This window comes from Garra rufa, chromosome 10 (assembly GCF_049309525.1).
Source record: "Garra rufa chromosome 10, GarRuf1.0, whole genome shotgun sequence".
NCBI lineage: Eukaryota > Metazoa > Chordata > Actinopteri > Cypriniformes > Cyprinidae > Garra > Garra rufa.
In genome coordinates this window covers 7,711,637-7,722,028 of record NC_133370.1, presented here as the reverse complement: position 1 = coordinate 7,722,028, position 10,392 = coordinate 7,711,637, and the positions used below count along the sequence as shown (strand labels likewise).

Genomic DNA, 10,392 nt, shown 5'->3' with positions numbered 1-10,392 from the left:
GAAGCTGACATCTTGAGTCATAAAAAAGTAAAAGTTATGACAAAAAGTTATAATGAAAAAAGTCTTTGTCTCATAACAGACTTTGTTTCAGAATTATGTACAAATATCTACAAAGTTATAATTATGAGATAAAAAGTCAAAATTATGAGACAGTGAATCATTATGAGATTAAAAAGTCGAAGCTGAGATCTTGAGTCATAAAAAAGTAAAAGTTATGACAAAAAGTTATAATGTAAAAAGTAACTTTTGAAACAGAAAGTCTAAGACACAATGTCATAATTATGAGATAAAAAGGCAAAATTATGAGACGGTAAATCATGAGATTAAAAAGTCGAAGCCGAGATCTTTAGTCATAAAAAAGTAAAAGTTATGACAAAAGTTATAATGTAAAAAGTCTTTGTAGATATTTGTACATATTCAATACAAAGTAACTTCTGAAACAGAAAGTCTGTTATGAGACAAAGTTATAATTATGAGATAAAAAGTCAAAATTATGAGACAGTAAGTCATTATGAGATTAAAAAGTCGAAGCTGAGATCTTCAGTCATAAAAAAGTTAAAGTTATGACAAAAAGTTATAATGTAAAAAGTAACTTTTGAAACAGAAAGTCTAAGACACAGTCATAATTATGAGATAAAGTCAAAATTATGAGTCAGTAAGTCATTATGAGATTAAAAAGTCGAAGCCGAGATCTTTAGTCATAAAAAGTAAAAGTTATGACAAAAAGTTATAATGTAAAAATCTTTGTAGATATTTGTAAATATTCGATACAAAGTAACTTTTGAAACAGAAAGTCTGTTATGAGACATAAAGTCATAATTATGAGATAAAAAGTCAAAATTATGAGACAGTAAGACATTATGAGATAATAAAGTCGAAGCTGAGATCTTCAGTCATAAAAAAGTAAAAGTTATGACAAAGTTATACTGTAAAAAGCAACTTTTAAAACAAAGTCTAAGACACAAAGTCATAATCATGAGATAAAAGTCAATATTATGACAGTAAATCATGAGATTAAAAAGTCAAAGCTGAGATCTTCAGTCATAAAAAAGTAAAAGTTATGACAAAAAGTTATAATGTAAAAATCTTTTTAGATATTTGTAAATATTTAGTACAAAGTAACTTGCAAAAAACAGAAAGTCTGTTATGAGACAAAGTCATAATTATGAGATAAAAAGTCTAAATTATGAGACAGTAAGTCATTATGAGATTAAAAAGTCGAAGCTGAGATCTTCAGTCATAAAATAGTAAGTTATGACAAAAGTTATAATGTAAAAAGTCTGTAGACATTTGTAAATATTCAATACAAAGTAACTTTTGAAGCAGAAAGTCTGTTATGAGACATAAAGTCATAATTATGAGATAAAAAGTCAAAATTGAGACAGTGAGTCATTATGAGATAAAAAAGTCAAAGCTGAGATCTTAAATCATAAAAAAGTAAGTTATGACAAAAGTTATAATGTAAAAAGTCTGTAGACATTTGTAAATATTCGATACAAAGTAACTTCTGAAACAGAAAGTCTGTTATAAGACATTAAGTTATAATTATGAGATAAAAAGTCAAAATTATGAGACAGTAAGACATTATGAGATAATAAAAAAGTCGAAGCTGAGATCTTCAGTCATAAAAAAGTAAAAGTTATGACAAAAAGTTATACTGTAAAAAGCAACTTTTAAAACAAAGTCTAAGACACAAAGTCATAATCATGAGATAAAAGTCAATATTATGACAGTAAATCATGAGATTAAAAAGTCGAAGCTGAGATCTTCAGTCATAAAAAAGTAAAAGTTATGACAAAAAGTTATAATGTAAAAATCTTTTTAGATATTTGTAAATATTTAGTACAAAGTAACTTTCAAAAAACAGAAAGTCTGTTATGAGACAAAGTCATAATTATGAGATAAAAAGTCAAAATTATAAGACAGTAAGTCATTATGAGATAATAAAAAAGTCAAAGCTGAGATCTTCAGTCAGAAAAGTAAAAGTTATGACAAAAGGTTTTACATTAGACATTTGTAAATATTCAATACAAAGTAACTTCTGAAACAGAAAGTCTGTTATGAGACAGTCATAATTATGAGATAAAAATTCAAAATTATGAGACATTAAGTCATAAGATTAAAAAGTCAAAGCTGAGATCTTCAGTCACAAAAAAGTAAAAGTTATGACAAAAAGTTATTTGTAGATATTTGTAAATAGTCAGTACAAAGTAACTTTTGAAACAGAAAGTCTGTTATGAGACAAAGTCATAATTATGAGATTAAAAATCTAAATTATGAGACAGTAAATCGTTATGAGATTAAAAAGTCGAAGCTGAGATTTTCAGTCAAAAAAGTAAAAGTTATGACAAAAAGTTGTAAAACGTGTAAAACGTCTTTGTAGATATTTGTAAATATTAAATGCAAAGTAACTTCTAAAACAAAGTCTGTTATGAGACAGTCAAAATTTAAGTTTTAAGTTTAAAAAATCATAGTGTTTTATATCATCATTATTTTTTAATCACATAACTTCAATTTGTGATTATGATTTACCCAAAATGGGCTTTCAAAATAAATAGATGTTAAAAACCAAGCTCGGTATTGTCTCAAGTTCAGTTTATTTATTTTTGTGAAATTCATTTGGTTACACAGTAAAATACCACAGCAACTGAATTGTTCGGAAGAAACTTTATTTTTCATGATATGAAAAATAAGTATTTAACACCCTACTTTTAAAAATACAATTGCAATTAAACAATGTTTAATACACACAAATACAATTCAAACATACAGTATGAAGCTAAAATGAACACCTTTAATAATTATGTAATAGACAGACAGCATCAGTCAACAAAGCACTGATAAATTACACCAGTATAACACTCTATATATAATGCGTATGATTAATACTTAAGAAAATACTATAATTACAGCTTAATCAACAGGTAAATATTTTAAAAGTTTTGATCACACAATATTGCAACTTTCACTCCAAGCACATCTGTAATTAACTGTGAGATATACAGATTAACATAAGTTTAAAGTTGATAGCATCGAGACTTGGACGGTAGACACTGAAACGCATCTGCATTTACATTTGTCTTATTTAGTAATAAGATTTTGTGGTTAATACAGCTTTACAGTTTGTTTGTTTTTTTTACTTTGAAAATGTACATGTTTCAAAAAACTATCCTAAACCGACTTTGGCCTCTTGACTGAATTCTCAAGCGTTTTTCAGGACGATCTCAAGGCTACCTTCGTCTCCTACGCGGCTGCAGTCTCTGACGAGGACCTGATGTTCTGGATCCTGAAGAGCAAAAAGACGATGAGAAAACATTGATTTACTGGATGTAGAAACAAAAGGCTCAGAGAGCATATGTAAGAACGTAATCCATAGAAAAATAGAAAATTACAAGAACATTTTCTGCTTTATACCCTAAAAACAACAATACAATGTGTATTTCTAAATTTGGGTAAAACATCCATAATAAAAATTCAATAATATTAACACAGAACATTGAGCTTTTCCTGATACTCACCAAATGACGAGAACGGAAACACACTAATTGTTGGGACACTAATGGAAAACTGGTTCTGTACAGGCGGACCAAAGACAGATGCTGAAGCTATGAAATAAACAATTCATCCTGTTAGCACTGAAAACTTTGCAGTTCTTCGTTGTAGTTAAAAAAAAATAAAAATCAATGAAGTATTAACAATATTTTATCAGATTCAACTGAACCAAATAAAACTGTCATTTTGTGAAATATTATTGCATTTTAAAATAGCAGTTTCTATTTTAATATACTTTAAAATATAATTTAGTCCTGTGATGCAAAGCTGAATTTACTCCAGTCTTCGGTGTCACATGATCCTTCAGAAATCATGCTAATATGCTGATTTATTATTACAGTTTTTTACAGACACTAGGACACATTTCTCAATACTTAGGTCACTTTTGCAAAACTCTTGACACAGTGAGCACAACAGAAGTCTATGTGGGCTAAACTGAGGATCAATTATCATTGTTTTGGCACAAAATGCATTCAATGACTACATCTCTCAAATTTCATGAATTCTTTTCTCACTCAGACACAACAACTGCCAAAAATCTTTGTACGTACAGGACATTTTGCACGTGCTTACATACTGTTTTCAAAACTGTTAAACTTATGTTCAAAACAATAACATAATGCAAAACTGAACAAGACAGCAAAATTCAACAGCAATATTTTATTGAAACATATTTCAAATCTAAAAATGCAGTAGATTAGCATTACTTTTTTATCTGTATCAGTGGATGGTATGTTTACAAATTCTTGTATTTTGGAATTACTTAGTACAAAAAAAAATTACAAATAAATAAACAACATAAAATATTGACGAATTCTGCATCATGTCTGATTCATTCCAGTAACATATATTGCAGTTATAAACAATATATATTGCAATTATAAACAGATGTTTCCTTGTTTTACACAAGAAAACACTGTGTAATGCTACATGTTGTTAGTGTTTTTTAGCTCATTGTTTTGTGGGTGACAAAGTGTGTTTGTCGGCTGTCAACCTTTGCTAGTGTTCTGGAAGAATAAGTTTATTTGAGACCTGAATAAAGTGTTTTGGTAGTTGTAGTGCATTTTGAATGTGAAATGAACTGCTTTGCCAAGCTGAAAGTCAGTTAGGAGAATTGTGTGAAGAGTTTTGCAAAAGTGGCCTAAGTATTGAGAAATGTGTCCTAGCGTCTGTAAAAAACTGTAGTGTTGGAAACAGTTGTTCTGTTTAATATTTTTTTTGGAATCTGATTTTTTTTTTCTTTGATGAAAAGTTAAAAAGAACAGTGTTTATTCTAAATAGAAAATTAAATTTTTCTTTAATTTTTTTAAAGAAATCAATAATTTTAAAGACTTAAAAAATATTTTAAATTAATGCTGTTGTTTTTAACTTTTTATTCATCAAAGAATTTTAAAAAAGTGGAGCTTCCAAACAATATATTAAGCAGCACAACAGTTTCAAAATTAAAAAATGGCTGATGAAAATTCAGCGCTGCGCCACAGAAATATGCTATATATTAAGTATATTTTAATAGGAAACCAATATTACAAATTGCAATAATATTTCACGATATTATTGTTTATTCTGTATTTTTGATCAAATAAAGCTTGAGCATAAGAGAGTTCTATTAACTATTATATATATATTATTTATTTTTAGAAATTTATACTTTCATCCTGCAAAGATACATTAAATTAAAAAAACTAAATGAGTAAAGCATTTTGCAAAAATATTTTTTTAAAAAAATGTTGTTCTTAAGAACTTTCTACTTCTCAAAGAATTCTGAAAAAGCACAACTGTTTTCTGTTTAAAACATTGATAACAAGCAAAACTATTTTTGAAGCAGCAAATCAGCATATTACACTGATTTCTGAAGAATCAGTAACACTGAAGACTGGAGTAATGATGCTGAAAATTCAGCTTTGCATCACAGAAATAAATGACATTTTAAAATATAATAATGTGGAAAACAGCTATTTTAAATTGCAATAATATTTCACTAAATTACTATTTTTACTGTATAAAATATAGATAAATGTAGTTAAATCTAATTAAAACACACAGTTGTACCCATCAATTTGCAATGTATTTTTATGCATTTTACAATATTGTGAAATTCAGAAAGCTAACGCCTGAGTCTATTAGAATCAAGATTTTGTGTTTCCCACACTCTTAAAAATAAGGCAGCTTTATTTACATTTGTGGTTCCATGAAGAATCTTTAACATTCATGGAAACGTTTCATTCCAAAAAGGGTTCTTTAGATTTTAAAATGTTTTTCACATTAAGAAAATCATGTTTTTTTAAAGAAGTTTTTCTTGAAAGGTTCTTTGGGAAACCAAAAATGCTCACTAGGATTCAAAACAGATTGTGTATGCAAGACTTGATTTAATGCATTTTTAATCTTATGGACTCTTACCTGCATTTGACTCTGACTCTGTCTTTGGTTTGGTGCTCTCAATAATAGTAACGTGGTTCACTGCAAACCAGAACGGGACGGTTAGATCAAGTATTCAGAGCAATTTCACAGTACAATGAAATATTGATTTAGTCCTTAATGGCTTGAAAGGTCTCCGAATGCAAGCCTGTTCACCTTTCTCTGAGATATCGACAAATCCTCCCTGGCAGACGTCCTCCAGGAGGGCCTGAAACTCTGTCAGTGCCGTCATCGCCGATCCAAAGTTTGGGTCAGAGGTAATGTTTGGCAAGTCGACAGGCACCGGCTGAGCACACAGAGACCTGCAGTTCTGCACAAGACAGAATTATTGAATGGCAACTGTTAGCTGTAGGCAGCAGGTCTGACTTGAAACTTTAATGAATCGAAACCTAAACACAATTCCTGATACTGGTTTCAGTTCACAAAGGCAGATTAAAGTAGAAACTGATGCAATCTCAATTCCGTGTCTCTATTGGAGTCCTTTGAAGTTTTGAATTAAAGTTCACCTTGTAAAACTCAATAAAGAGTGACCAAATGGTCTAAAGAGCAAGTGTGGGTTCAGATCTGATGTCTGCTAAGAGATTTTCTTTACCATATGCTTTAATCTTGAAGAATTTTGTATATCTCACAGTTCAGACTTTTTCTCAAAATTTTCTCAGAATCAAAGTTTATACCTTGCAGTTTTGTGGAAACATCTTTTTCTCAGAAATGCAGGTTTATAACTCCCAATTCTGACTTTGTCTTAGTTTATATTTCACACTTTTGAGTCACATCTGAAGCGATCATTCACCCAAAAGTGAACACATTTAATACTCAAAAAATATTTGGAAGTTAAAAAGTCTGAGTGTAAAAGAGCTTTTTTCCGCCAAACATATTCTGACTTTATGTCTTGAAGTTTTAACCTCACAATTTTATGTAAACATGTCGCAATTCAAACTTTTTTCTCACAATTCTGAGTTTATATCATTTTCAGTTAAATTCTCACAGGTCTGTCTTTTTCTCAACATTTTGTGCATTACACAATTCAGACTTTTCTTTTTATGGAGTTTATAGCTTGCAATTAGGTAACATTTTTCAGTTTTTTGTGTTCAAACCAATTTATTCCTCACAATTCTTGCAATTCTCTCATAACACACAATTCTGTCTTTATTTTTCACAATTACAAGTTTATGTCTCACAATTCAGATTTTCTTTTTACATAATTTCACGTTCATAACTCATGGCTATGACTTTGTGCTTCATAATTCACAAAGTTTATTGATCACAAATTTGAGTTACATCTCGCAATTCAGTCTTTTTCCTCAGAATTGCAGTTTTATAACAATTCTAAATTCTGAATTTCCTGCACTATTGAGGTAACATACTGCAAATCAGTCTTTTACGTTATTTCTTGAATTTCAGAATTCTATGTTTATAACAATTCTGACTGCAATTGCAAGTTTGTATTTCACAATTTTGAGTTAAATCTTGCAATTTAGACATTTTTTATCAAAAATTGTGAGTTTATAACAGTTCTGACTTTATTTCCTACATTTCTGTTTATATCTTACAACTTTTAGGTAACTCTGAACTTCATACTTTTTTTCTCAGAATGTTATATCTTACTATTCACAACCCTGAAGTTCCCTACAATTCTGAGTTTATATCTCGCTATTCTCTCATAACACACAATTCTGTCTTTATTTCTCACAATTACAAGTTTATATCTTGCAATTGTGATTTTTTTTTTTCACATAATTGCAAATTTATAACTCATGGCTATGACTTTGTTACATAAGTCTTTCAAGAAGTTCATATCTCACAACAGTGAATTACATCTCGCATTTCAGGCTTTTTCCTCAGTTTTATAACAATTCAGTCTTTTACGTTATTTCTTGAATTTCAGAATTCTATGTTTATAACAATTCTGACTGCAATTGCAAGTTTATATTTGATGATTTTGAGTTAAATCTTGCAATTTAGACATTTTTAATCAAAAATGTTGAGTTTATAACACAATTCGGAGTTTATAACACAATTTTTATTTCATACATTTCCATTTATATCTTACAACTTTTAGGTAACTTTGAAATTCATACTTTTTTTTTCTCAGAATTTTATATCTGACTAATCACAACCCTAAAGTTCCCTACAATTCTGAGTTTATATTTCACAGTTCAGACTTTTTTTTATCAGAAAAGCGAGTTCAAAACACAAAATTTTTGCTAGCAGTTTTGTGGTAACACCTTTTTTTTTTTTAACAATTCTGACATTATGTCTTATATTTCCGAGCTTATATTTCACAATTTTGAGTCACATCTGAAGGGAATGGTCATCCGACCAAAAGTGAGCACATTTAATACTCAAAAAATATTTGGAAGTTAATAAGTCTAAGTGCAAAAGAGCTTGTTTCTGCCATGGAAAAAAAAATATTCTGACTTTATTCATTATAAAATTCTAGCAATTTTGAGTAAACGTCGCAATTCAAACTTTTTCATATCTTATTATTTTGAGGGAACAGTTTTTAGATTTTTGTGTTCAAAACAATTTATTCCACACAATTCTATCTTGCAATTCTTTCATAACACAATTCTGTCTTTATTTCTCACAATTACAAGTTTATATCTTGCAATTCAGATTTTCTTTTCACATAATTGCAAGTTCATAACTCGTAGCTATGACTTTATGTTTCATGATTGAGTTTATATCTCAAGTCAAGTCACAATATTGAGTTACATCTCGCAAATCAGGCTTTTTCAGTTATTTAACAATTCTGGCTTCTGAATTCCTTGCACTATTGAGGTAAAATCCTGCAAATCAGTCTTTATTTCTTTATACTTTATTTCTTGCAATTCAGTCTTTATTCAGAATTGTACGTTTATAACAATTCTGACTGCAATTGCAGGTTTATATTTCATTACATCTTGCAATTTAGACATTTTTTAATCAAAAATGTTGAGTTTATCACACAGTTCTGACTTTATTTCCTACATTTCCATTTATATCTTACAATTTTTAGGTAACTTTGAAATCTATACTTTTTTCTCAGAATTTTATATCTCTCAGAAAAGCAAGTTCAAAACACAAAATTCTGACTGTACTTCTCAGAATTTTGAGGAATAAATTGTTTTGAACACAAAAAGTTTTAAAACCAAGTTAAAAGTTGTAAAAAAAAAAAGTAAAATTATATTACACAATTCTGACTTTATTCTTCACAATTATTCCTCAGAAAAATTTATATTTTGAGTTTTTACATCTTGCAATTTGAGTTTATAACACACAATTTAGTCTTTATTTCATACATTTCTGAGTTTATATCTCACAATTTTCAGGTAACATTGCAATTCATATTTTTTTTTCTCAGAATTGTCAGAACTTCCATTATTTTCATCAAACAAAAAAAATCAATCGATGACACTTTACTCTAAGCCTTTAGTTATAATGCATTGTAAATGCTTTAAGTAAAGTGCTACCAGAAAATCTTTTATGATAAAATAATAGTAAAATGGTCTGCTTTTATGGTGCCTTACTGTCCTTGGTTGCTTTATGTTTTCCTGATATGAAAGAAGCAGTGCAGAGATTCTGCAAAAAAGATCTTTTTTGTGTGCATCAAGAGCAGTCAAACAACTAAAAAAAAAAAAATAAAGGTGAGGAACTTTTGGTGATTTTACAATGGAGTAAATGCTTCTTAAGTGGTTAAAGATCTAGGCTGCTCAACAAAACACTAATAGGTTCAAACTTCAAAAAATATGCTTTATCAACTAATCACCACTGTGTCCTTGATCAAGGGACTTAACCCCAGGATACTCCTAAGACTTTGGATAAAAAAGCAATTTGTGAACAACCAGCAGCATTACCTGAAGGAAGGCGATATGGTCCTCTGTTTGCGAGAGCTCTCCTAATTCGCCGTGTCTTTTCTTCAGCTCTGTTATCTCCTGCTCCAGTTGTTGAAGCAGTGCTTCAGCTTGGCTCACTGCTGCCCTCTCCTGACCCCGGATCAGCTCCTTGACTTCAGCGCGGCGGCGCTCTATGGAGCACACCAGCTCTGTGAAGATGCGCTCGCTCTCCTCGAGGGCCGACTGTGCGGAGAGCTGAGAGGAGACAAAAGCCAAATGATAAAGCGTGACTTCGGCTTTAAAGGGGTCATGCGGCGGAAAACTGGATTTTTATTGCTCTTTTGAAGTAAGAGTTTGATTTACTACGCAGACATGCTCAAACTTTCACAACTTGATCCAAGGAGAACATTTACTGAAACTAAGTGCAAACAAGCTGTTCAGAATTCTCTACACAGCTTGCATTTTGAGACCGTACTGTAAAAAAATAAAACTATTAAAAACAAGATATAATATTTCAAATGAATACTGCGATACATTTAGCATTTTTTAATTATTAATTAATATATATTAATATATATATATATATATATATATATATATATATATATAT

General features: G+C 29.6%; 1 protein-coding gene across 1 annotated transcript in view; it reads right to left on the bottom strand.

The window, feature by feature from the left end:
* Positions 1 to 2,652: 2,652 nt before the first annotated feature.
* The window catches only part of ftr67 (finTRIM family, member 67), an 11,517-nt gene continuing 3,777 nt past the window's right edge, over positions 2,653 to 10,392 (bottom strand). The window contains exons 2-6 of the mRNA XM_073848547.1: positions 9,804 to 10,037; positions 6,124 to 6,277; positions 5,950 to 6,009; positions 3,519 to 3,605; positions 2,653 to 3,286 (exon numbers count right to left, since the gene is read on the bottom strand). Of these exons, the coding sequence (XP_073704648.1) occupies positions 3,231 to 3,286; positions 3,519 to 3,605; positions 5,950 to 6,009; positions 6,124 to 6,277; positions 9,804 to 10,037 (591 nt within the window). The 3' untranslated portion in view covers positions 2,653 to 3,230. The remainder of the gene's footprint in view (positions 3,287 to 3,518; positions 3,606 to 5,949; positions 6,010 to 6,123; positions 6,278 to 9,803; positions 10,038 to 10,392) is intronic.